This window comes from Orycteropus afer, unplaced genomic scaffold, assembly GCF_000298275.1.
Source record: "Orycteropus afer afer isolate SDZICR_OR568_19922 unplaced genomic scaffold, OryAfe1.0 scaffold00038, whole genome shotgun sequence".
NCBI lineage: Eukaryota > Metazoa > Chordata > Mammalia > Tubulidentata > Orycteropodidae > Orycteropus > Orycteropus afer.
Genome location: NW_006921625.1, coordinates 11,404,676 through 11,431,576, shown reverse-complemented (window position 1 = coordinate 11,431,576; position 26,901 = coordinate 11,404,676). Strand labels below are relative to the sequence as shown.

The 26,901-nt window shown below is 47.1% G+C and overlaps 1 protein-coding gene across 1 annotated transcript in view; it reads right to left on the bottom strand.

The window, feature by feature from the left end:
* FGFR2 (fibroblast growth factor receptor 2) overlaps positions 1-26,901 on the bottom strand; it is a 127,353-nt gene that overhangs the window by 19,977 nt on the left and 80,475 nt on the right. The window contains exons 6-12 of the mRNA XM_042780418.1: positions 25,035-25,225; positions 22,228-22,372; positions 20,073-20,269; positions 9,681-9,832; positions 5,806-5,927; positions 2,181-2,291; positions 466-656 (exon numbers count right to left, since the gene is read on the bottom strand). Coding sequence (XP_042636352.1) covers positions 466-656; positions 2,181-2,291; positions 5,806-5,927; positions 9,681-9,832; positions 20,073-20,269; positions 22,228-22,372; positions 25,035-25,225 — 1,109 coding nt within the window. The remainder of the gene's footprint in view (positions 1-465; positions 657-2,180; positions 2,292-5,805; positions 5,928-9,680; positions 9,833-20,072; positions 20,270-22,227; positions 22,373-25,034; positions 25,226-26,901) is intronic.

Genomic DNA, 26,901 nt, shown 5'->3' with positions numbered 1-26,901 from the left:
AAGGAAGCAAATTTTCCCCAGTGCTCTGCAACTCTCCTTCATGTCGTTCTTAGAGGAGTGAATGCCATTTCAAACTCAAAACCTTAACCGTGAGACCCAAAGTCTACATCCAGAAACACTCATCATAGCACAAATATGGGCAAAAACCACGGGAGGTAGAAGACACGCCACCTAACCCAGCTGCTCTGCACCTCTGGAGAGTGAGTCTAGGAAGGCCACACCCAGCCCTGTTCTCAAGGAAGAGTCTCTTCTGCTCACTCTGCAGTGTGGCTGTAGGTTTACGAGGTTGTCTGCCTTTCAAAGAGTTCACTGAACCCTAACGTGACGAACGCAACAACTATTTTCCAGGTTGTACAAGGCACGCAAGGGCTTGATTTAGCCAATAAGCACCTACACGTTGCCCATGCTCTCCCAAGACGCTGTGAGCTGGATCGCACCTGACCAAGCCAAACGGGAAGGACTCACTTTTTGGGAAGCCAAGTATTCCATGCCTCTGGCCAGCTGGTACGTGCACGACACCAAGTCCTTGAAGGTCATCTGCTCCTCGGGAACACGGTTGATGTCATAGGAGTACTCCATCCCGGGAGGCCTGCGGGCTCGCAGGTACTCTCGGAGGTTGCCCTTGGAGGCGTATTCCACTATGACATAGAGGGGCCCTGTGGAGGGAGGAGACAGCGCCCTGAGGCTGGGGACTCAGGGTTTGCCCAGTGGCAGCTCAGCAAGTGAGCCCGAGTTATCACAAACCAATCCTTCTCTTGTGGTTTGTTTCTTCTAAACAACACTTAACGTGTAGAAAAGGACACACATGTGGAACACCTGCGTTCCAATCTCCCCACACGGTAATCAACCCTTCATCATGACAGCCTCAAAAGTCTTTAAAAAACAAAGCCAAGAAGCAGTTGGCATGTTCTCTCACTGTCATACCATTCTCTCACCAGGGCCCCACTCCTCTAAAGCCACCACCATCACTGATTCGATCCCACCAGTGTATCTTTTCAGTTCACTGTAAATATCTTTACAAACATACATGTGTTCTTTTCAATCACAGAAATGAATAATAAAAGCACAGCTCTGTAACGGTCCTTCCCCACCTAGTACCCTTGTGGAACCCAGTTAGGTTGATAAAATAGATCGTCCTACCATGTATCATATCCTTACGTCAACAGCGCACGTGACATATGGTTGGGTTTGGTTTTGCAAACTGCGCCATCCCCAGTGCATGCACTTCCTATGTGAGCTGAGCGCAATGCATGCATGTGTGTGTTACTCATGTGGTGTGTTATTTGGGGAAAAACACAGTTACGACACCACACTTTATCGATCCACTCATAGGCACTTACAATGCTTCCAGTTCAGACCTACAGCCAACCATACGCAGTGAACATCCCAGTATACATTTCCTTACACACATGTGCAATAATTTCTTCATGGTACAGACAAGAAGTTAGCAAATCCAGCCCACTGCCTATTTTTGTAAATAAATTTTACTGGAATACAGCCAGGCTCATTCACTTACAGGTCATCTATGGCTGTTTTCTCACTCTATCAACAGAGATGAGTAATTGTGACAAAGACCGTCTAACCCTGCAAAACCTAAAATATTTACCACCTGGTCCTTTACATACAAAGTTTGCTGACCCCTGATAAAGGCCTAAATAGAGAAGCCACTAAGTCAGAGCCAGGCATTGTCAAGTTTATTAATGACCTTTCAAATTGTTTCTCAAAGTGCCAGGAAGTGCTGCAGTGGAGAAGCTGGGGCTCTCTGTCCTGTGGAAGGCGGTAAGCTCCTTATCACTGTCTCCTCTTTTTCTCTCTTCTATTCCTGGAGGCAACACTATTTGCTTATAGCACCATGTGGATTCCTCTACCTCCATGTGGAAGAAAGACCCCTTCAACCAAAACACAGGAGACTCTCCCACAGGGCTTATAAAACGAAAGGGCAGGTCGGGGCCTGCCGTTTCCAATCACATTTGAGGTTCTGACCTAGGCGGCTCTACCACCCCCACACAGCCGTCTCTGTGCTCCTGGCTGGAAACCGCTTCCCCAGGGGGTCTTAAAAGGAACTGCAAGCACGCATTTGAGGCACGCCGAGCACAGGTTCCAAAAGCCCAACGGTTCCTCCACGGACGCTAACATTGAACCGGGGTATTTGCATCAAAGTGCCTTCCCCTCCTACTCACCATCCTGTGTACAGGCTCCAAGAAGATTAATGATATTTTTGTGCTTTCCAATCATCTTCATCATCTCCATCTCTGACACGAGATCAGAAAGGTCTTTTTCTGTGGCGTCATCTACAAACATTAAGTACGATACAAATCAGTCTGCTCCCTCAAGCTTATCCGCCATCGCTGTTAGCTGCTGTGGAGTCGGCCCTTGACTCACTAGGACCCCCAGCACAGCAGGCCTGGACCACCACGCTGAGCCACGGGCTTCCTCCTGGCTTTGAAAGTACTCTGCCTCCTTTCCTCCAGGTCTCAGTCTGGAAGCCCCACTGAAAGCCGGCTAGCGTACTAGCAACAGGCAAGCCTCCAGTGAAGGACCAGTGCTCGCTACGGGAGGCCCAGTGGCCAGCAACAGAACCCATGCAGAAGGCAGCAATGGTACCACTAAACCACCACTGACTCCCTGTCATCACCAAAAAACCCACAAAAACAAACTAAACTTGCTGCTGTCAAGTTGCTCCTGCCTCACAGCAACCCTATGGGACAGAGCAGAACTGCCCCATAGGGTTTCCAAGTCTGTAATCTTTACAGGGGAAAAAGGAGCTCTGTGACACAGTGGGAAAGGCTGCTAATCAGAAGGTCAGTGGTTCAAACCTACCAGCTGCTCTATGGGAGGAAGATGAGGCAATGTACTTCCTTAATGATTTACAGCCTTGGAAACCCAATGGGGGTCACTATGAGTTGAAATTGACTTAATAGCAATGGGTTGGGGCCTTTTCAGTTTAATCTTTACAGAAGTGAAGCCCAAACGAAATGCACTGCTGTCGAGTCAATTCCAACTCACTATGCCTCTAGAGGACAAAGGGGAAGTGCCCCAGAGGGTTTCCAAGGCCTTACAGAAGCAGACTGCCTTATCTTTCTCCGCTGAACAGAGGGCAGGTTCAAACCGCCAACCTTAGGTTAACAGCTGAGCACTGACCCACTGTGGCAGCAGGGCTCCTCCTGCCATCACTACTAGCTACTGGCAACTTGGTTGGAACAGTGTAAAACTGAAGTTTAGAATGAAAAAAGCGTTTCCTAATCCTAGGCCCCATCTCCCCCATTATCAGTCCAACAGGAGACAGAGCCATACCATGTCAAACAGCTAATTTGGGGTCCAGCCCTCTTAGGCTAAGGCCAGTTCTTTTCCAGCAAATCTCACAAAGGGGACAGTGCTCTCCTGTGTGATGCAACAGACCTGTCCCCTGCATATCTAAGGTGCTCTGAGGACACCAAGAGAGGGGGCCACCATGGGAGCATTGCAAACCATGACCCAGTTCTGCAGACCAAGAGGACTTGCCCCAAGCCCTTGCGGCCCTGTACGTGCCCACAGATGGGCTCAGGGGCACGCCTGGGACCACGTGTAAAACCACACGTGCACTGGGCGGGGACAGAGGTCCGTGGCTTCTACTGGCTTCTCAAAGGGGCTGTGATTTTCATCCTAAGAAAAGTTGTACAAATATCTGCTTTACCTTCCAGCACTGATGGCTTAGGTCCAACATCATGGGCTCATAGTCAGCATTTAATAAGGCAAGACTCTTCCCCATGTACCCTCTTCAAGCCAATTCAATATGGAAAATACTTAGGGTTACTAAAGAAAAGGAGCTCTGGTGGCAGAGTGCCTAAGGCATCTGACTGCTGACCAGAAGGCTGGCGGTTCAAACCTACCACTCCTTGGAAGGAAGACTGGGCAATCTACTTCCATAGTGATACCGCCTTGGAAACCCAAGGAGGGGTTGTTATGAATCGGGTCTGACTTGACGGCAATGAGTTTGGTTTTTTGGTTTTTATGAAAAAAATTAAATAGGGAAACAAACAGGAACCATGTTTAAAAAAAAAGACATTTTTAGTTTCACAAAACATACATGGATAGACCTAGGGGAAGAGCCTCCGGCCACGCAGAGGGAGGATGGCCTGTACACACCTCTCAGCGTGTTCTCCTTCTTGAGGTGCTCAGCCGTCCACCGGCTGTAAAAAAGGACACGCCACACGGCCCTGGGGCTGCCTTTCTATGTCCTACAGGGAAAGGCCAGCTTTGGCATCCCAAGACAGACAGAACTCCCAGACCTCCCTTTCTGCAATGTATCGAGGTAACTCTGAGTCCCCTAAACAAAACTCGAAAGTTCTGCTCAGAGGGAAGCCAAGGCTGGGTCTCCCCGCACCCACCCCTGGCACGTGGCCAGGGCAGCTGACGCTGCACAGCAGAGCTGGGGGCACAGCCCATACCACGCCTGTCACACAGGAAGACAAGAGGAGGAAAGGGAGGCCGGGTCACGCACGGTGGGAGCGGAGGGCTGCCTCTACCAGTGGTGCCCAGAAACCTGGGCAAGAGGGCATGGTGCTCCCCACAACATCAAACCCCAAGGTGGGGGCCACCTCAAGGCACTGGACTTTTCTTTGGGAGCCACTATGGCTCGGCAGCTGCAAAATCAACTTCTTGACTATTCCGGGCTGTTATAAACCCTTCCGGAGAGATGTGGTGACCACCCCAGGAGAATCGATGAAGGAGAGGAAAAGAGTCCTTACAACGTGTGAGGCACCCCACCTCCCAGACAGACCTTGCTCCTGGGGATGTGGGAAAACTCGACTTAGGGCTGAGATCTCCCTTCCCGAGGTCCCTACTACAGGATTTATAATGTGACCGTTCCCTATAATTCCTCTCATAAAAGAACACTGTGGGAGTTATAAGTTAATGGTTAAAAGTTCTTTAAGTTCCTCAGATGTGGGGATGAAGCAGGATTCAGATTCACAGAAGCAACTCCACGTTTACCTCTCAGGAAATTGTTTACATGTTCTAGAAGGTTCCACACCAGCACCGATCCTGTTACTTCCTTTTCCGCACTCTCCGTGACTCTCCCAACCAGGGTCAAACCTGCTGTGTTTCTCCCAGAAAAGAGAAGCCACGGCCTCCACTCTCCTAAGCCTCCCTGATCTTGTGTTGTTATGCGGACTCGCCTACGATTCATGGTGACCTTATATAAGAGACCAAAACACTGTCTGGTCCTGTGCCACCTCCACATCTTTGATATGGTTTAGTCCACTGTTGTTATTGTGACAGTCCATCTCACTGAAGGTTCACCCTCCACTCCAGCAAATGTGGTGTCCTTTTCGAGTGATTGGTCCTTCCTGACGACCAAAGGAAGTGGGAGGAAGTCTCACTGTCCTTGGTTCTAAGGTGTGTTCCCGTTGTCTATCTTCTAAGACTGCAAGCTTCCCTGTTTCTTCCAAAACTGCCAATTTTCCAACTTAGAGAATTAAGTAACTGCAACATGCCAATCCCCATCTACACTAACCAATTCTACGTGAGTTAACACTCTGTAAACTCCTAAAAACATGGAGGGCATGAAGAATCCCAGTCATCTCCAAGGAGTCAAAGTATAACACAGGGTAAGGGGCCACCCCTTTCTAACAAAACTGGCTTTTCTTTTGTTTTAAGTACATACAGCTCAAGATGAATAGTCTGTCCAAGAAGCTGATTTATTCTGAAAACTTTTCAACCTTGAGGTCAACTATGTGCCCTCTGACCCCCTGCCATGATAGAGTTCAGAAGCCAGGGAGGAACATTCTCGATAAGATATTCCACCCTCTCCCCACCCCCACTTACCTTTCAACATCTTCACAGCCACGGTGACCGCTTCCTTGGGCTTCTCCTTGTCAATTCCCACTGCTTCGGCCATGACCACTTGCCCAAAACAGCCTTCCCCCAGAGGTTTCCCCAGCGTCAGCCTAAACGTGTAGAGAGGGGGTTAGCACATGGCATCTGGTGGCAGGGTGTTGGGAACAAAATTCCAGAATGAAATATAAAAATCTTTCAGCAGCTTGCTGAAGCATGGACCATGTATCATATGGAACTAATGAGATCTGGGTATACACGCATGTGAGTATTTTCTTAGTGACGTTTTAGGGACTGTCAATGACTGGAGGAAAAGCTATAAAATTTCAGAGGTATTCTTGGTTTATTTTCTTTATGGAAGGCATCCTTGCTAGGGAGGTGATCAGCGTTCCCAAATGCCAACAATGAGGTTTTGATCTTGGGCCAAGGAAATATGTATAATTTAGAATTAAATTATTAGAATTAATAATTAGAATTAAATTAAAGAAGCAAAAGAGAAAAAGTTGAAGCAATTTGTGTTTCATGTCCCTGTGAATTGGTGGCTTTAAAATTGCTATTCAAATACCGGTGGATTGTATGGTCACATTCCTTGCCAGGTGACATGATAGGAATCTTAAACTCAGTTTCCAGGAAACTCTTAACTTTTCACTAAAGGAAAAACAAAATGCTGGAAAATAGGAGATAATATTTTTGGGAAATAATGGTTCAAAATTCCTGAGAACCCAAAATTAATAATGAAGAAAAACCCAAACCAAACCCCACAAACAACTTAAATTTCCAAGCTCAGAAATTACATGCACATCATACTAATCGCCATATATTATCCTATGGCATTCCAGAACACCAACAGAATGGAGAAGTCTTTGGAAGAGTCATGAATGTGGTTTTGTAACTTAAGCATAACACAGGCCAGTACTGCGTTACCGGCAGTAAACAGTATTTACGGTAAGTACACATGGGTCTGAAAAAGTTCAACCTAAGACTGAGGGCAGTGTATGTTATGCTGAGGTCATTCTGTTTCCATCCAGGACTAAAATTAAATTTAACATCTTGGCAGAAAATAAACATTTGCATTGGAAAAATGGTTAATTTATGTCCCACTGCCCCACTGTACAGGTATAACAATCCTTTCTTTGTGTAACTTTTGCCCCCAATCTCATAAACTGTTTCTAAATAGGCTTCATTCATTGGAAACCTGCTCCACCTACATTTGTGCTAAACACTGTTTTGAAATGTTTAGCACTCAGATTTTCCACACTCAGGGTACCCCTCGGGTGGGAGCTAATGGCTCGGCACACACAGACGCCCACTGTTGACTGAGGTGTCACAGGTGGCAAAAGCTACATGCTGGACCTGGGGATGGGAACACTCCCCAGTTTAGCCATATACACACAGGAATGTATGCACTCACGGACCTGCTTGTATAATTACCCACAAACCAGGGAGCTGGGAGGTTCATGAGAAACACTCCTTTCCCACTCCACATTCTATGGGTGAAGACATAATTCTTTGTTTTTGCTCCGAGGCTTCACCAGCAAGTGCCCAATAAATGTGTCTTGGGTGGATGGATGGATGGAGGGATGGATAGACAGACAGTCTTTCCACTACTACACACAAATAAACTGGAAATTACTCCAACTAAAGTTTTAAACTGAAGGAGACCTGGACAATTACTCAGTTCTAGCTGATGGTGTATGTGATAGTTAAGGTTGTAGGTCAACTTGGCTGGGCCTGGTTGAGTGGCTGGGCAGCTGGATGTAGTTATTCCCCGTGGTGAGGTTGGTCATTAACTCCATGGTGGGATCTACTGGAGCAGCTGAGTAGCTGCCTTAGGGCAGTGGGCAGTGTCCAGTACACAAGAAGCAACTATGAGGAAGGTCTCAAGCTGAACCCTGCACGTAGCTGAGTTTTCACTCAGCAGCCTGCCATGCTCTGCCAATCTTGGGACTTTTAATGAACTTCAATCAATGGCCTACCATGTGGTTTGGTAATATTGGGACTGTGCCTTTTCACTTGTCAACCTTGGGTTTGTCAGCCTAGCAGCCAGCAGCTGCCTGAGTGAAGAGACGCCTCTAGCTTCAGTGGGCCGGGAGCAAGAGGCAGAGCTGAAGCCCAAGGTCAAGGGCCTTTCACCCAGCCCTAGAGCCTGGCACCATGACCTCGGACTTCTAGCCTCCAAAACTGTAAGAGAATAAACACCTGTTTGTTCAAGCCAGTTCATTTGTGGTATATTCTTGTCAGAGTGGCACTAGGAAACCAAAACAGTGTACATCCATACCTCTAACTGGCTACTGGGAAATAATACCGGGGTGGTGTGTGCAGGAGCGGTATGTACAGGTGTGACGTATACAATGTGGTATGCACAGGTGTGGTGTTGTGTGAAGCAAAATTGTAAGGATCGCATAAGCTACCTCTCCCTGCAAATAGAGCTAGCCCTATCCACACCTGGGAAAGCTTATCTTTGATCCCCAAACTTGTCCATGAGCTCCTTCTAGAGTTAACTGCATGTTTCTCTGGCATAACTCCAAGCAACACTGCAAATGTCAAGGCATTGATTTGTATACAAGAAAGTCAAGAGTTTATCCTAGTTTATATGGTACAGCACTTCCACACCCCTTTACTGTAAGATATTCAGACTCTAACTGTTATATGAAGTACCCCTGAAGTGAGAGTAGAGCCCTTCAACGACTGCCCCTTCTTCATCTTGGGAGGTGGATCTGGGAGTGTCCCCTGCCTAGAGGATGGCGGGCTCGGAGCCATCATCTCCTCACAGCCTATGTGGTCAGCACATCCATCCTCCTGGGACCTGCAGTCCAGAGCTCCCAGGTGACCAGCGCATGACGTGAAGGGAAACAGAAACACATAGGAGTCAAGAAGTGTGCTGGGTCCTGAGAAGTCTGTGCCATGACCTTGAATTTACAGGACTGAAGACCAAGAATTGGGTGACTCAACTGAGGCTGCCTGGCCACTAGGTAGCAAAGCCAGGATTTGAATCAGCCTGAGCCCAAAGCACACAGGCGTTAAGCCCAATCAAGAGACCCAGAGGCTCACACCACCACATCCAGCAGAGCTCAGTGGTCACGCTGATATCAACACCTCTGTATCATTCAATAACGAGCTCTAGCGGTGCTGTGGTTAAAACACTGGACTGCTAACCAAAAGGTTGGTGGTTCAAACCCACCAGACACTCTGCAAGAAGAAAAAGATGAAGCAGTCTGGTTCTGTATATATTTACAGCCTTAGCCACCCTATGGGGCAGTTCTACTCTGTCCTGTAGGGTCACTATGAGTCAGAATTGACCCGATGGCAGTAGGTAGGTGTATCATTCAACAAGGAAAATATTGTGGACCACCGGACACGAGGTGTTGGGTGCCAATGTGAAGCTTCACAGCTTGACAGTACATGATAATCTTTGAAAATAGTTAACACTGGGGGGTGTGTTCCATTGGGCAATATATAGTCTGCACCTAATTTCCCCACAGAAATCAACCACACGACAGTCATGTTCTGGTTACCAGGAGGTGGATTGTCAGGTCTGTTTTACAAATGGGATAACCCCAAGTTTATTCCATCTGACTGGGTTTGAATGGTCTAGAAACTACAAAAACGCTTAACCAGATACCATCCTCTTTGGAGACTAGCCATGGCTTGGCAGTGCTCTTTAAGAAAGTTATCAAAACAAAAAGAAGAATCAATTCTTCCATTTTCTGAGAGCTCGTTATTTAGAAACCCAATCTCACTCACCCCTGTTGATAATGTCCTAGAAAGACCTTTGCAGTTAAAGGTCATGAAATGAAAATGCTGATCCAATAGACCCATTTATATCTAAGCCGCCATTTGGAGCTGTTCCCAATAGAAGGACTCACTTGTCTCTTGGAAACTCCCATTTTGGATCCTCTGGCAATTCATATTCGGAGACCCCTGCCAACATGGGGGTGTCCGCCGTAGAGGAGAGGCGTGTTGTTATCCTTACCAGTGGGGTGTTGGAGTTCATGGAGGAGCTGGATTCGGCAGAAACCTGGATACAAAACGCAAAGACACAGATGTAATCCCAGCTCTGCCTGTGAAGGCCGGAAAGCCACCGGAGCCCAGCCAGCGTATCAAGGATGAGGAAGGGTGGGGGCCGGTCAAAGCCACAAACTTGGGCCAAAATGAAAACCACTGTATTCCAATGCCTCGGTCCTCCCTCCTACACAGTGGTGGATTCCATTCAAATTATGTGGTCTTAAGGTCAGATTTTCACACAAATTTTTATACAGTTCTTGATCAAAATGGCAGTCTTCTTCCTGTCCTAATGCCTCAAGACTGTCATGTGAGGATATGAGGACAGACCTCACTGGCTTCATTATTGCAGATAATCAATCAGCCCTTAGAGCTACTCAGATCACAGATCAATGCCACGTGATGAAAGCTTTCAGAAAATCAGCTCTCTAACGTTCCGTTTGTTTTCTCAAATAAAAGCAGATTGGCTCAAAATCTAGGATTTGCACGTCAAAGACAAGCACTGGCTGATTTGGTTTCTCCCCAAATCCTTTTATTCATGGCAACTCGAGACCCAACACTGGGAGCCATCCTCTGATTAACGAGGTCAAACGCTTCCAACCTAAAATCACAACTCTTGCTGCTTCTCCCCAGCCCTTCGGAGAACGTGTGGATGCCCATGCTGGAAGGTCATGGACATCACTTGGCAACTCTGGTTTTGAAAACCAATGGATGGAAGTGGAACAAAGAGTTAAGACAAAGAAACCACCTGTATTCAGTCACCGGGAAGAGCTCCCGTCCCACCTACCAGCATGCAGGGCTTCACAGTTATTTACTCGTTCTCCCTAACCCATTCTGTTCAGTGTTATTTCTTAAATATATCGTCTTCCCTTTGCTAGGATCTATGGATGGAAACCACATGGGAGCCCACCTGAAGGCCACTTTCTGAGATTACTACACAACCGTGGTCCAATTGTAGGCTTCCAGAACAATGCCTTGTTTGAAGCCACGAACAAGAGAGTTGGAACATGAGGTTACATGACCCATCAAAGCAACCGACCAGCCCACCTTTGGTTCTGTCCACGCACAACTGCCAGCTCATGAGTCCTTCCCAGCTGTGCTTACAAACACCTTTTAAACCAAGGGGGCTAAGAATGAGTCCAGATGAACAAACTCAGTTGGGACAAACTTGTACCAGGGGAACCTGGACTATTCTCAGAGGAATTATCTGATCTGTGCTTCCCTACATAGCTCTTATTTGGAAAACTTTGATTCTCTTCTTTGCAAACCCAGACTGCCCTTAACATGGGTAGGAAACCTGAAATGTTGCTTGTAATGGGCTGAACTATGTCTCTAGAAAGATATGTTGAAGTCTTAACCCCCAATACTTGTGAATGTGACTTTATTTGGAAACAGTGTCTTTGCAAATGTAATCAAGTTAAAATCATTAGGGTCCCCTAATCTAATATGGCTGATGTCCTTAGAAGAAGGGGAAAGGAGACAGAGACACACAGGGAGAACACCATGTAATGGTGAGAGAGAGAGAACAGAGGGCTGCATCTATAAGCCAAGGACACCAAGGGCCGCCCACAACACCCAAGGCTACGAGGAAAACAGGGAGCAGACTTACCCTGCAGCCTTCAGAGAGGGTGGCCCAGCAACACCTTGATTTCAGACTCGGAACCCCCACAACTGTGAGACAACATTCTTACTTTGCTTTAAGTGATGCACTTTGTGGCAATTTGTTACAGCAGCCCTAGGACACTCATACAATACCAAGAATGCATTGGGGAGGGCAATTTTAGGAATAGGAAATTGGTTTCAATATTAAAATCAAGAAGCAAGCCATTTTTACCAGAATTTCTATTATCTTTTTAAATGTACATAAGCACATTTCTGAGCCTTCTAAGCAGTCTCTGGCAGAATTTTCTCTGGCAGAGAAAACTGTTCCTAAATTTTATTATGCAGCTATAACAAGCAGTTTATTCATTGTGAGTAATCTGAAGGGAAAAAAATAAGAAATGAAGACTCGCCAATTTTGGAGCTGAGTATGTGTGTGTGTGTGTGGAGGGGGTTCTCCTAGATAGATTAGGCTCTGCGAGGCTGAGGGTCTCACACCCAAGGGCTGAGTCATGTGGGTAAATGGAGTTGTTGATGATGTTATGTGCCATCAAGGCGGACCTGACTCACAGCGACCCCTCCTTAGGTTTCCGAGGCACTATCACTGTGGAAGTAGATTGCCCAACCTTCCTTCCGAGGAGTAGCTGGTGGGTTTGAACCACCTACCTTGGGTAAATGGAAAAGCAAGCAGAAAAAGACAAGGCAAATGTATGAAGTCAAGTGGGAAGAAACGCCCTCCCCAAAAAACAAAGACCAGACAGGAATCCCCTGAGGCAAAACAGACACCACTCTCAAAGTCCCCGCCATGAACTCCATGTGGCATCCCACCTCACACCTCACTGTAGTGAGCTGGCCTCACTGTCAGGGCACATATGATGCCACGGGCTTTCAGAGAGCAGCTTTCCATGGCTTCCACAGGCCATATAAACATCCTGAGCCCCAGCACAGACAAGGGGATTGAAAAGACTGAGAGATGGGTTTGAGCAAACACACCTCCCCACATCCTAACCCCACTAGCTCCTTCTGCCGCAGGGTCACGAGCTGTGGGCACAAGAAGGTGCTGTTTTCAAACCGAAAGGTCTTCTGGGAACTTCGCCCAAGTGAACAGGCAAAAATCACCAGTCATCACAATGGGAACTTGTGCTTAAAGAGCATGAGCAAGAGCGCAGCCAACAGAGTAGAGATGGCCCCAACACAGTCACGGTCAGGCTCATTCCACACCAGACTCCTTCTATGCGCCACCAGTGTGGACCCTCAGCAGCAGGCCGGCACTGTTCGCAGAATCCCACCACAACTATATGGTGCTCTGGGATCAGTGAAGACGAGCAGAAATGGGTTGGAAAATCAGAGGGAACAGTTCTGGGTGAAGTTAACGATCACTAAGTAGAGGTCTCGCCAAACATGTGTGCCTTGTCTCTGCTTCCTCAGTGACCTTACAGAAAACAACACAGAAAGCAGCCCTTCAGACGAGAACACAGACCTTAAAAGAAAAAAAGACAAAAAAAAAGAGTCTACAAGGATATGTAAGAGAATTAGCAGCAGTGACTTTTAGGGAGAGAGCCAGATCAGGGGGTGAGGAAGAAAAGAGGTAGTATTTCCTATTTCAGAACTTTCTAGACCATTTGACTTTATTACCATGTATGAATGCAGTCCCTTTATGCTTCAGAAAAAGGACTTTCTTGAAAAACGGCAGGATCTTTTAAGATAATGAAACCTGGACTGAGGATTGCCATGGGGAGGGGAGCAAACAGAGGGTCTTCTGTCTTATTGCAAGTGAACTACACTGTTCTCTAAAGTGAGTTTAAAACTGTAAGAGTCGTCCTTCGTCCCTCCTGCCACCAGGCTGGACTTCCTGGCAACTCGGCATCACCTGACGCTGGTACACCTGTGACCACAGCCAGGCGCCGGCAAGCCGATCTGACTCCTGGCGCCCCATGGACGTCAGAGGAGAGAACTGTGCTCCACAGGGGCTCCCAATGGCTGCGTTTTCAGAAGCATGTAACAGGACTGTCTTCCAAGGGGCCTCTGGGAAGACTTGAACCACCAACCCTTCAGTCAACAGCTACATGTGTTAACCATTTGTACCACCCAGGGGTTCTCAAACATGGCTTAGGAGTTAAGAACAGAAGAACTTAATATTCAGTCTCAAGTTAACTGCTCTGCTGCTAACCTATGACCCTAAAGGAATCTTTACCCCCAAACCTGGACAGAAGTTCACATATACACACACACACTCCCCCCCCCAAAACCCACACACAGGATTTCAACCAGGTTTTAACGGGAAGGCTTTTAAAGCGGAAAACCTTCACAAACTTTGTTATTAAAAATAATTGTCTTTACAAAAAGGCTTATTTATGGAAATTCTGTTCCAATTAAAGGCAGACACTCAGATTATATGGACAAATCTGGAAAACACTTTTGTAAAAACACAAAAGAGAAAAAGGTAAGAAAATACCAGAAGTATGAGAAACGACATAACTCGATCGCCCCGTCTGCTGGGGGACATCTTAATTTCACCGCCATGCATTTTCACTATGCTTTTAAAATCCCCCTGGGACTGTAAACTAGGACTGGCTTTCTCGTCACTGCGTCTTACCCGACAGCTAACGTGTTCTGAGGGGTGGGTGCTATGGCGCGCAGGCGATCCCTCCCCGCAACGCCAGCCTCTCCTGTCCCCCCACACTCCTCATGGCCAGTGTGCGAGCATCCTCCGTCCTCCTCAGCACCATGCAAGCACACAGCCATCATCCTCCCTACCAGCCAGCCCTCTTCACGTCTGGGATTTCCTTTCCTACTAATTTGAAAATATTCCATTGATAGAGACACAGAAGTTATTCATAAACATGAAATGCTAATAACTCTCTAATAAACTGTTTGCCATTCCCAAATCCTAGCAGGTTTTTTTTCTTTTAAAAAAAAGCACTTCTTTTTAGTCTCTCATCAGCCCCCTCGCTCTCCAGATCTCTTCACCACGTACCATAAATCAAGCTTTTAACTAAATGTGCTTTTTGTATATTTCCATAATACATATAGGAGATTAAGCAAGGAAGTAGTGGTTTCTTCCCCCCTTTCTTTTTAAAGGGCCACCAAGAAGCAGTGTTATCTCTTTACACTAGATTAGATTTCTAAACCGAAAAAGGAAGCCAGCTTTGCAGAGCACAGAGCAGACAGAAGCAGAGATGTCCCAGCACTGATTACTATTTGAATGTTTATTCCTGAGGACTGACTGGACCACAGTTTGACAAAGAAACTCTCTGACTGTTAGGTTATGGGCCAAGTTCCCCGTCCAAATACTTCGACTATAAGCCCTGTTCCCCTCCCGCACCTCATGCCTAAACAAAATGGCTTCTGTCACCTCAGGCTGGGTGGCTGATAGAAAGGCTCAAGAGGTTTCTGGGTTGGATTTTATTCTTTTTTGCTCCAACAAACTGTAGGGAATTAATCAAGGCTTTAACCGGACACTCACACTTTCTCCAAATCTCTTCCCTTTCCCAGAACCTCTCCCCACTATGGGGTGTAAACCTGTCAGAGTAAAGGCTGTCCTGGGCGGGCTGGTTTGACTAGAGGATCTCAGTCAGGCAGCCCGTAGGAGGGCGGGAGAGGAGAGAAGGGCACAGTGGGGGCAGGGGAGGGGGAGCCCCACATGAAAGGGCAGATTCCAGTTAAGCCATCCATGACCACTCCAATTACCCAAATGTTTTCTCGAACCAGTGAGGTTTCATTTGACCATTTGATTGACCAAAACACAGAGAATGTTCTGAGATCATGATGTTCAGCCTACTAGGTGGTCAACAAGCTTCCAGAAGCAGCACTTCCCTTCCTGGAATTGGGTGTTTAAATCCCAAACCAAACCCACTGCCTAGGTGATCATTAACTAACAACCCCAGGGCTTGGCTCAAGAATCCCACATAGTCTTTGTTCATGATGAACGTGCCACTGCCACAAAAATAAATAAATAAAGCCAAACTCACTGCCATCGGGTTGATTCCAACTCATGGCAACCCCCACTGGGTTTCCAAGGCTGTATATCTTTACAGAAGCAGACCACCTCATCTTTCTTCTGAGGAGCAGTTGGTGGGTTCAAACCACAGACCTTTTGGTTAGCACCCAAATGCCTTACCCACTACACCACCAGAGTTACAAAAGATGACCTTGAGTGTCCTTGATTTTTCTCCATGTCAATCTACTTGCATCCCAGGCCCGTTCAGTAAAACGGAAGTCAGAAAAAATACCTGCAGGACCTTCTGGGAGAAGAACATGAGCAGACATGCCTGTGTCTCCCCACCCAGGAGAGGGATCTCCACGGAGGAGAGTGTGAAATGCCATCCTGCCCTATGGAGGCTTCTGGATCCAAAGAAAGAACCTGATGTACTGGTGGAGAAACCCAATCAACAAACAGCAACTCCACATGCCTCCCTAACAGGTGTCCTCTGTTTCTTTGCTTCCTATCACCTCTACCTTTCAACTGCTTTGTGGAAATTCGGAAAGGCAAGCCCTCTCTGTAATTCACAGATGTGCAGGGGCTGTGTCAGAACGGCTCATGGCTCTCCAGTAGCCCAACTAGTACAACAACTGACAAGAGGTCATTAAGGTGTCCCCCTGAGGGCTGGCTGTGACTGGTCCCATTTAACATGCCGGGTGCCAGAAGGAGCAGAAGTCGGTGGGAAGTGTCTGTCCTGGTGGCTGAGACCCAGCAAACCAAGGAATGAGCCCCTCTCAAGGACAAAAGGGAAACTCATGTGCCATCCTCCCCCGACTAAAAAGCTGTCTCTTTCTCCAAGCCTCAGAGCACAGAAAAGACTATAAAAAACTCCTGAGGATTGGGACAGGATCACAAGGTATTTCTTCTTTGGTATGGGAGAAAAGTATTTTTCTCTCAAAAAAAAAAAAGCCATATGCTGAGATGTGCATCTTATACCAGTAAATCCAGTGCCGATGAGTAACTGTCAAGAAGCAAAACCTCATGACTGCATCAGAAACAGCCTCCCTTGTTCTAAAAAGAGAGCAATGATGGGCTGAGTGTGGGAGAGGCCAAGCGAATCTGTGTTGGGGGAATGGCAGGGGTTAGGTGCCAAGATGATAAAATTCAGATTTTGTCCTGAAGATGCTGAGTGCTACCGTGGGACAGAGGAGGCTGGGCCAATGCAGAATGAAAAGTGGCTTCATAAATGCCCAGGAATAACCCATCCTGGAGACATCTGATTACAGGCTCACCTGTCTCCAGGTAAAGGCATGCTTGGCATCCCTATAGTTATTTGCTCTGTCATCATCGTATCTATGGGCCTTTCGAGGGCTTTTCATCCCAGTCACAGTGCAATAACCCTCTTTTATCCAGGGACCCGATAAGCATCTGCTTCTCCACCACAGGGGCCGTGCTTACTGACGAGGCTCTCTTTGTGAAGAACAAACAGCCACCCCCATTTGGACAGATACGAAGGGCTGCGGGGTGTCAACATTCCCCAAAGAAGTTAATCTCTCAGGGCCAAATTCTCCCAGGGGGACTATTGTTATTGTGTGCCATCAAGTCGGACCCAACTCATAGCGACCCCTCCTTGGGTTTCTGAGGCGGTATCTCTACGGAAGTAGATTGTCCCATCTTCCTTCCGAGGAGTGGCTGGTGGGTTTGAACCGCCAGCCTTCTGGTTAGCAGTCAAGTGCCTTAGGCACTACGCTACCAGAGCTCCCCCCAGGGGGACTAATATTTGCCAACTTTCCTTTGCTTCTATCTCACTCTTTGACCCTACAGAGCAATTACATTTCAAATAAGAGCCTCCAAACCCTTAGAGCCAGTGGAGAATGTCACAGGCTGTGTTCTACCTGGAACCTAGCTTAGAACAAATACTCAGCAAATTACGATGAAGAAAGGAAGGGACAAGACAGGAAGGAGGGAGGGAAGGAAGGGAGGAAAGAGCCCTATCACACCTTTCCATTAAGCAGGGAAAGTAGATAAAAGTAGACAAAACTTATGTGAAGAAGGACAGTGAAGAAAGGCCAAAGGGGCCAGTGAGAAATGAAAACACAATGACCAAGGTTGAGGTCAAGGGCATTTGCCTCTTATACAGTAAGAAAAAGAAAAGATTCACTCCTAGGTATGGACCCAAAAGACTTGAAAGCAAGGATGCAAAAACAGACCCTTCTTTGTGTACTATTGTTCACTGCAGCACTATCCATAATAGCCAAAGGTGGAAACCACCCAAATTCATCAATACACAAATGGATAAACAAAATGTGGGCTCTCCATACAACGGAGTATTATTCACCCATAAGGAGAAATGAAGCCCATGCTCTAACATGGATGGACCTGAAAACGTGATGCGGAATGAAGTCAGTCAGACAACAAAAGGACAAATACGATTATGACCCACTTTTGTGAAATACAAAGACTGGACAAAGGCAGAGAGACCAGGGCGTCAGGACGTCAGTGTTGGGGGAGGAGAAGGAGGGGGGATTATTGCTTAAGGGGTACTGAGTTTATTTAGGGTGATAGGAATTTTGTAAATAAATAGTTGCAGAAAACAAAAAAAGAAAAGAAAAGGAACACTGGAACAATTGTGGGGGGGGGGGTAACAGAATGTACCAATTAAGGGACAATGGCCCAGCTCAAGGGGCTCTGGTGGCGTAGTGCCTAAGGCATCTGACTGCTACCCAGAAGGCTGGCGGTTCAAACCCACCAGCCACTCCTCAGAAGGAAGACTGGCAATCTACTCCTGTAGAGATACCGCCTCAGAAACCTGAGGAGGGGTCGCCATGAGTCAGATCCAATTCGAGGGCAAGTGAGTTTGTTTTTGTTTTTTTTTGCCTAACTCAGCCAAAGCACAGTTTAGCTCAAAAAGTAGCATTTTTCCTTTTAGAAAAAAATAATAGCAGTAGGAACACTCCCTTTTACAAGTCCTTAAGGCTAGGTTCATGGAGAGATGCTGCCCAGAGGTGGCTGGTAAGGGGGTCGGGAGCATCTGAAGGTCACAGTTCCACCTGGCTGGCCTCTCCCACAAACTGGCTGCCTCATGGCCCCAGGAATGGCAGTGCGGTCATTTTAAATGGCAATAGCAGGCTTGGTGGCAGGTGGGACCCAACGGGCCCCCTTCTTCCCTTGCTCTTGGCACAATCTACTCACTCACCAGCCCCTGACAGAGACTCCAAATTCTCCCATCCCCCTCGGAGAAAACAGACCTGCCTGCACCACGGTTTCAAGGCAACAGACAAGGACCCATTCAGGCCAGGCTGCAGAGCTGGTTGAGAACAGCCAGGTTCACGCCAAGACCACGGCTGGCCAACTGGCTCCTAATCCTTCCTAAAGCCTCGTCCAGAAAATGTCATTGCCACCTGAAGTCCCAGGAGAGGCAAGGCTGGGATGAACTCTGCATTTCTCAAAGTGCATTTTACAATCTCCTGGGGACTTGCTTAAAATGTGATTCCCAGCGCCCCCCAGACCTACCAAACCAGAATCTCTGCCACTGGGACTAAAGAACCTGCCATTTAAAAAAAGAATCGCCATTTTTATAGCATCTAATAAGGTCTACTGAGTACACACACAAGTAGAGCCAACATGTTGGCCACTTTTATTTGCTGTTTCAAAAAAGTACCTTCACTGGAACCAAGTGCCTTTGTGCTCCCATGTGCCTTCTGTTTGATCTCCTGAGCCGCAGCATCTCCTCCCCACTCACCTTTGGAGGGGTTCGTTTTAAGCCACAAGTGGAGATTCTATCTGGCTCCATCTCCCCCCAAGAAAACTCAAACCAATCAGGAGCCTCACACAAGCAAAAAGGAATCACGAAAGCCCAAGCAAAAGATTCACCACAATCTGATCCAGTTCCACATAAAAACCATTCCATCCCCCAATCCACAGCCACACCTGTGAAATCCTGTGAAAAGCACAGACTATCTTTACTCAAGTAACACGAGTCTTCTGCATTTCTTTGCCGCCCGCTCCCCCCTCCTCCCCCTTCCAAGCCACTCTGATGGGCGCATTATGCTAACTTTTGTACAGCAACACGCAAACAACATGGGCACAGCACTTATGAAAATACCTGCCAACGGGAGGGCCTGGTTGGCAAACAAACACAGAAAGTAGGAGCGTAAGATCCGCGTAGAAATACGGTATGCATAAACTTCTATTTTCGGAATTAGAGGGGTTGAGCTAAAATGCAATTTAAATGTTTAGAAATATAATCACAGGCTGGTTTTCATTAAGCAGTAGCTCAGATTCATCTCTGGAGTACAGGTTTCTGACACTGATTTAAAAAAATAAGTCAAAGAGAACTACAGTCTCTGACCTGTGTACTAGTGGCACAACCCCATTCTAACATTCATGACTGTCTCAAAAAAAAAAGGAAAAGGTTTAGTTCTCAGGGGGCAAAAGTAACCCTGCTGGATTTGAGTTTCATCTAAGTCCTGCTCATGAACTCTGGTTCTCACCCCAGCTGTTCCCCCCCATCCTCTCTTGCCCTCAGAGCTACACCAGGGTTGATCACAGTGATGCACTAAGACTTGACTTTGCAGGCTCCTAACACTCACTGGACTGCCACCCATGTGGCACAATGGAGACACCAGTCGTGAAGCTCATGGGGGAAGATCGAATCTAAGCCAGGAAGTTCTCAGAGCTGGCTGGGTCATGGGGGCAGTAAATGTCTTTAAACTCTTTATCTACTTTCTGTTACCTGTCTCCTCAGAGGGATGCGCTTGGTCAGCTTATGCACAGCCGGCTGGCTGCTGAAGTCCGGCTTCTTGGTCGTTGTCTTCATTCGGCACAGGATGACCGTCACCACCATACAGGCGATTAAGAAGACCCCTATGCAGTAAATGGCTATTTCCAGGTAGTCTGGGGAAGCAGTAATGTCCTTTTCTCTTACAGGAGCTGGATCGCAGATCACAGGGTAGGGGACAGATAAGCAGGCCACAAAGTTAGGATCTTAGGCAGATGCACTGTCCCACGACGACAGGAATCGAAAAGAGAAGACCAGTGCCCGAGGCAATGTGGCTCCCCAATAACTCAATAGTAGAATGGCTTGGGCAAGGGGCCCACCATGTTCCTCTTCTCAACTAAGGGTATGAAGCCAGGGCCCCTCACTTTACCACCAGGGCCCCAGCAGTACTGGCCTCAGTGGACATCTGCAACTCAGTGAGCAGCTGCCACCATGTTACAAAGGGCAGGCTCCGAGGCCACATTCTATTAGACATTGGGGTGGAGAAGGACAATCAACTGCACCCACAATGAAAGGATCATCTGTTATGATGCTCTCCAAAGCAAAAGAATGAAATATTCTGAACTATGACCGATACCTACTTTCATCAGTGAGGATGCAGCCTGTCAGTCTCACTGAGACAGGCTCTTCGAAATGACGATTTACCCCACACAAACAGAGTTCCACGTGAAATGAAATAAATATGCACCTCATAGGCTGCTCTAAAAAGGTTTGGAATTCTTAATATAATCCAGCATATTATCCAAATTAAACAAATGCATTCAATATAAAAATGGAATTGCTTATAACATGGAAGCATAATGTGACCATTTACATTTTTGTGCATTTGGTTCTAACTTTTAATGAAAAAAAAATGTAAATGGCATGGCATATATGTACACGTGTAATTCCTTAATTTAGCACATTCTCATAGGAATGTCCACTAACACCTCCTCCTTAGTGCTCAGTGGTCAAGCTAAAACCAGTGTACTTCCAACTAGTTATCTCTCAAACTCCATTCTTCATTAATGTGCTAGTACCGTCAGGCAGACTGGTTAGAAAGTGCCCGTCAGGCACTCGCAGAGTGCAATATGGCAAGTAAAAGCAAGCTCGACCAAAGGGCATCTACTTGTTTCAAAGCAGATATTCACAGTGCAGATTCACAACAAAAGGAAAACATGGATGCAATGGCATTACTGAAAGCTTACACGCTGTAATCAGAAAAATACTTGCAAGGCAGTCAAAACTCTCAGCCACACAGCACAAACGAAACGATGAGCATGTTTTATGAGGTATCAAATAAGCATGCGGGGAGGCACTGGATCTAAAAATGAGCGATTAATAACCGGAGTGGAACATCCCGGCTAGGGGACCATGGTCTGTGCAGGCAAACCATGGTCTACGCAGCCTCACAGAGGAAACAGGAAAGAGGCAGATACATCAGCAGACAGTGATAGTCAAGAAAGTCTGAGCAGGAAGAGATGCTGAGTGCAGACCCAGAGGCAGCCATGTCTAGGCAACAGGGCTTCCCTGATGTTGATTTCTCTGTCGAGCAGAAATAACATCAAGCCCAAGATGGCAGGAGCATGCTCTGCCGTGAAAGCAACCTGAATCCGTTCTATGGAAACATGCAACGAGCCACCGATTCCCAAGGGAGGTAACACACTGCTTCTGTATACCTGCCCAACAGGTGCCCAGGCACCTCGACCCGCCGCCCTTGGTTTACATCTCATTAGAAACACCAAGTGGGATACAGCTACCACACCAAGACACGAGGGGCGTTAGCAAAAATGGAATCTGGAGCGAGACAAAATTACTTTGACGTGTGCAAAGTAATTTCAACTTCTTCAGGGAGTTTGTACATTGACTCAATGACTCGCCCAAAATGTGAGAAGCTCCCTTTGGGTTTCGAGGGAGAAATTTTACTTGATCATAAATGTGAGGATGGGATTGCACTGGAAGAGCATTTCCAAGGCAACTTTCTGATCCCTGGGGGATAATTTTAAACTTTTTTTTTTTTTTAATCATTATGCAAGGATAAAAAGGGCCATTTCTGAGGACAGAAGCTGTGTTAATTTTATAGCAATCAACCGAGAAGAGGGAAAAACCACAGAGAGAAGAGCGTATATACCTGGCAGAACTGTCAACCATGCAGAGTGAAAGGATATCCCGATAGAATTACCCGCCAAGCACGTATATTCCCCAGCATCCTCAAAAGTTACATTCCGAATATAGAGAACTTCAATCTCTTTGTCCGTGGTGTTAACACCAGCAGCCTAGAAAACAAGGGAAGCGAGAGAAAAGGCTAGATGCAGGAATGATTGTGGGGGGGCCGGGGAACCACAAGGCAGCACGCCGGGGACCTTGGCGGCGGGTGGGCCGCCAGGCGATTCCGACGGCAGCCCGTCCACAGAGCCCACAACCGAGAGACACGGACGACACTGACCAGCTCACCTCCACCGGCCCATCACCACACTGGCTTCACCACCTGGACATGCGTGCAATCAGAGGCATGGAAAAATCAACCCACAGAGATTCGTTTTCTTTGCTTTCTCTTGATTTTGGGATTTAGGGCTGGTGTCCCTCCCACCAAAAAAAGCTAAGTTGGGTTCTGGGCCTGTTTGCTGCAGGCTTTGAGAAACGAGTGCCTGTCTAGATGGGTATGTTGGAAGATATGCCCACCCAGAGCCCTTGCAGGACCTCCTGGCCCTGTGAGAGAACCAATCAAGGCAGAAGGTGTTCTTGGTTAAGAGGCTCTGGTTGTTTCTACTCCTGTATAACCCCCTTGGCTTATAGAGCATCAAAGGAAAACAGAAGAAACTATGACCTTGGTAGCAACAAAGCTTGGCTTTATTTTTTTTTTTTTTTAAACATAAACATGTGAACACAAGTTATGACAAACCATGAAAGCCAACCATCTGCCTTCAATAGTATTCAGCAGTGTATTGTATTCAGTTATTAACATGAATTGCCCTCAAACTTGAAAATCCAAGATCAAGGACAGGTATCTCGTAAGCATCAGTTATGCCACCAAGGAAGGATGCTTTGTTGGACAAATTCCATCATGCCAACATTTCTATCAAAATGTGGGGGAGATATAGGCATGAACTCTACCAAAGGCCACCAATGCAATCAGCACTCATGATGTCTAAAATGGTGGTCATGTCCAATGACAGGACACATGCAGCCCACACAAGATGAACCAGAACCCACAGCCGTCAAGTTGGTGTCAAGAGGGTAGAACTGCCCCAAAGGCTGTTTCAAGGCTGTGCTCTTTATGAGAGCAGACTGCAACATCTTTTGCCCCCAGAGTGGCTGGTGGGTTTCAAACCACCAACCTTCCATTAGCAGCCAGGCATTTAGCCGCTGGGCCACCAGGGCTCCTCGACAAACCAGAAGGAACAACTGATCAAGCAGGCGAGGGTGGAGCATGATGTTGCTAAGAAATGAGAGCAAGCACTCTGAACATCGTGGGCATTTTTCCATGGCTGCTGGCATCCAACCAGCTGCATCACCAAAGAAAGATGATTACAAATGTACCAAGGCCACCAGAGTCATCCTATACGCTTCCTGCAGGCTCCCAAAGCACCAAGTCTTTTCAGCTTCTATATTCAGCTTTCTTTAAAAAGAAATAAAAAAGCAAAAACAAAAACGTTGTTACCTTGCTGTTTTGGCAGGACAGTGAGCCAGGCAGACTGGTTGGCCTGCCCTATATAATTGGAGACCTTACATATATACTCCCCAGCATCCGCCTCAGTCACATTGAACAGGGCCAGCACTTCTGCATTGGAACTATTTATCCCCGAGTGCTGGAACAGATACAGGAGAACAATATGAAGGGCCACCAGGGAGGACTTCACACTGTCTATGGTCCCACCACCAACACACCACAAGAAAACAACCTCCATCACGTCTAAACAGCAGCAGTAAACGGCTGTGGGTCTAAAAAGGAACAAAATAAGGCAACTGGCAGACAGTGCAAGTGATCTACAGGGAGGGGAGGAACGCGTGATCGGGGCAGGATGAGCTGGTAGGTTCTGCACGGTGATTTCTTTTTCCAGCTTTTTTGATCAAAAACACGATTAGCTGGAGAGAACCTCTCTTTGGCTGAGTTCTGTCGCGTTACCTCTGGTTCCACTGGAAGACTGTTTATTTCAAGGGCATTCTCTGTGAGTAACTAAATGTGGGAGACACGGCAGAGCTAAGAACTAATAGGAGACGTAGCTGCTGCCTGAGATTGTCATCTTGATGAGCGAGTCAGCTTGGGGGAGGGAGAAAGGGAGAGAGAGAGAGAGGCTGATGCTACAAAACTGGGGATTTCTAAGGAGCCCAACAAGGACTCCAAGGGGAAAGGAAATTTCTTTGTTCAACTTCGCACCAGTGCAGAATCCTTGCTAACACGTCCTGCCTAAATGAAGTGTGTGTGGATTTCAAAGGTTATGGGATGCTTTTTCAAAGGAAAATCCAAACAGTTGCTAAAGGTAGCTACTGTAATTTGATGCTAATGCCACCTTAACCAAAACCAACATCCGAGCAACGACAAACGTTGGTACAATGCTGGGACCTTACCAAGGTCTTCTTCGTGCACACCATCTCATCTGTTCCACGTAACTGCCCAGCAAGGGAGTTATGATCTCTAACTCTGCTCATTCCTATAGACGTGCAGCAAAGTCTACAAGCCTCGTCTAAGAGCACATGGCTGATAACTAGCTGAAACTATGCTGACTCTGGTTCTACTCTGCCTTCCACTACCACACAGCTTCCCTTCTGGAATTTTATTAGCAGGCAGGATGAGCTGCTCATTCCACAACACAGTCCACTGGCCAATCAAAGCATGAGACTCAACTCCTCTGAAATTCAACAGGAAATCAAACCATGTGGCCACACCGCCAGAGTAGACCCCAGGTGGGGATTCCTTCGAACTCAGAATGTGCTCACCTTGAGGACCTTCAGGTAGGGCAGCCCGTCAGGCCCGTACTTGCTGCCGTTCTTTTCGACATGCTTGATCCACTGGATGTGGGGCTGCGCATCGCTGTACACTTTGCAAACAAACTCCACGTCACCTCCGACCACGGTGGAGGCATTTGCCGGCAGTCCAGCTTGGAGGATGGGCCGGTGGGGGGACCGTTCTGATGGAGAGAGGGGAGGGAAAGCAGGGATGGATGGAAGGGGAGGGGAAGAGACAAGTAAATGAGTTATGTTGTCCAGAGGCTGCTAGTGAATTCAAGCCAAAAAGACCTCAAGCCTGCTGGCTGACTCCTTAGAAATAACACCGCGGCCCAGCGCATAACAACAACTTCAAAGGAGACCGCTGGGGCGCTATGCTTGTAAAAAGAGACTTATTTAGAAAATTGAGAAACGAACTTCTTATATCCCAACTTGGCGGCTGTCCACGGCCACCTAACAAACATCAGAAAGATCTTATTTTGACAATCTGAAAGCCAATGGCGGCATGAGGATGTTCTCCACCCTTTCATTTAGAACAGTATCAAAAACCCATGTTGACTGTCTCAGCACCAGGACTAACTTTAAGGTCACCCTGGACTTAAAACATGGCTCCTACAAGCACCATGTCTCCCTGGACATTCTTAAGATGCTCTGAGAAGACCAACAGAGGATTAAAAACTACATAAACTATGAGCTAACAACCAAGGTTATATACCCACCAAACAAACAACCGGATACATCTCTTTTCTATGGAATTCATTCCACTCTTTCATTCTTTCATTTCTTTCTTCATTCCTTAATTTACTATTTGTTACAGGCTACTGTATTCCACGAAGCCCTGAGGACACAATGGTTAAGTGCTTGGCTGCTAACCCTAAGGCCAGTGGTTCAAATCATCAGCCTCTCTGAGGGAGAAAAGACATGGCAGTCTGCTTCCATAAAGGTCGTGGCCTAACAATCGCTGTCCTATAGAGTCGCTGAGTCAGAATTGACTCAATGGCACCAACAGTAACAACTGCACACCAAGATCTACATATGGCACAAATGGTGTGTCCTTGGCTACTAACCTGAAGATTGGTGGTTCAAACCCACCAAATGTCTCCAAGGAAGAAACCCCTGAAGCTCTGCTTCTGTCAAGATTACAGCCAAGAAAACCATATGGAGCAGCTCTGCTCTGTGCCACACGGGGCGCCATGAGTTGGAAATCAGTTCCATGACCACGAGTTTACTGAACACCAGGTACTAGCTGCACAAGCAGAAAGTCCTCGGTGTACTAGGCTGGGCACTGAGAAAACACCACGGAGGACCAGCTCCTGAATCCCGGAGATGCTACAGTCTGTCTTCAGCTCCGTGCAGCACTTTTCAGCCCTCCCTTGCCTCTCCTCCCAGGGAAAAAGTTCTTGACTAAGGACATCACCCCTCGTCGTATGGCTGGAAAGGCTGTTCTGCAACTAAGAGGTGGTATCTGAGGAAGCCCCCCAGAGGGAACCAAGTTAAGGCATGCTAGCAACTACACACAAGGCTCTTCCAAGAACTCGGTAATAGACCAGCCTGCTGTGTAGTCCCATACAGCACACCTTGTTTTACTGTGCTCTGCGGATACTTCAATCTTTGACAAACTGAAGGTTTGTGGCAACCCTGCATCGAGCAAGTCTACGGGTGCCATTTTCCCAACAGCATGAAATGAACAACTTCATGTCCCTGTGTCACATTTTCATGATGCTATTGCACACTTAACAGACTAAATACAGTGCAAACTGACCGCTATAGGCACTGGGAAACCAAAAAATTCAGGAGACTTGCTCTACTGTGATATTCGCTTTATGGTGGTGGTCGGGAACCACCACCACAGTATCTC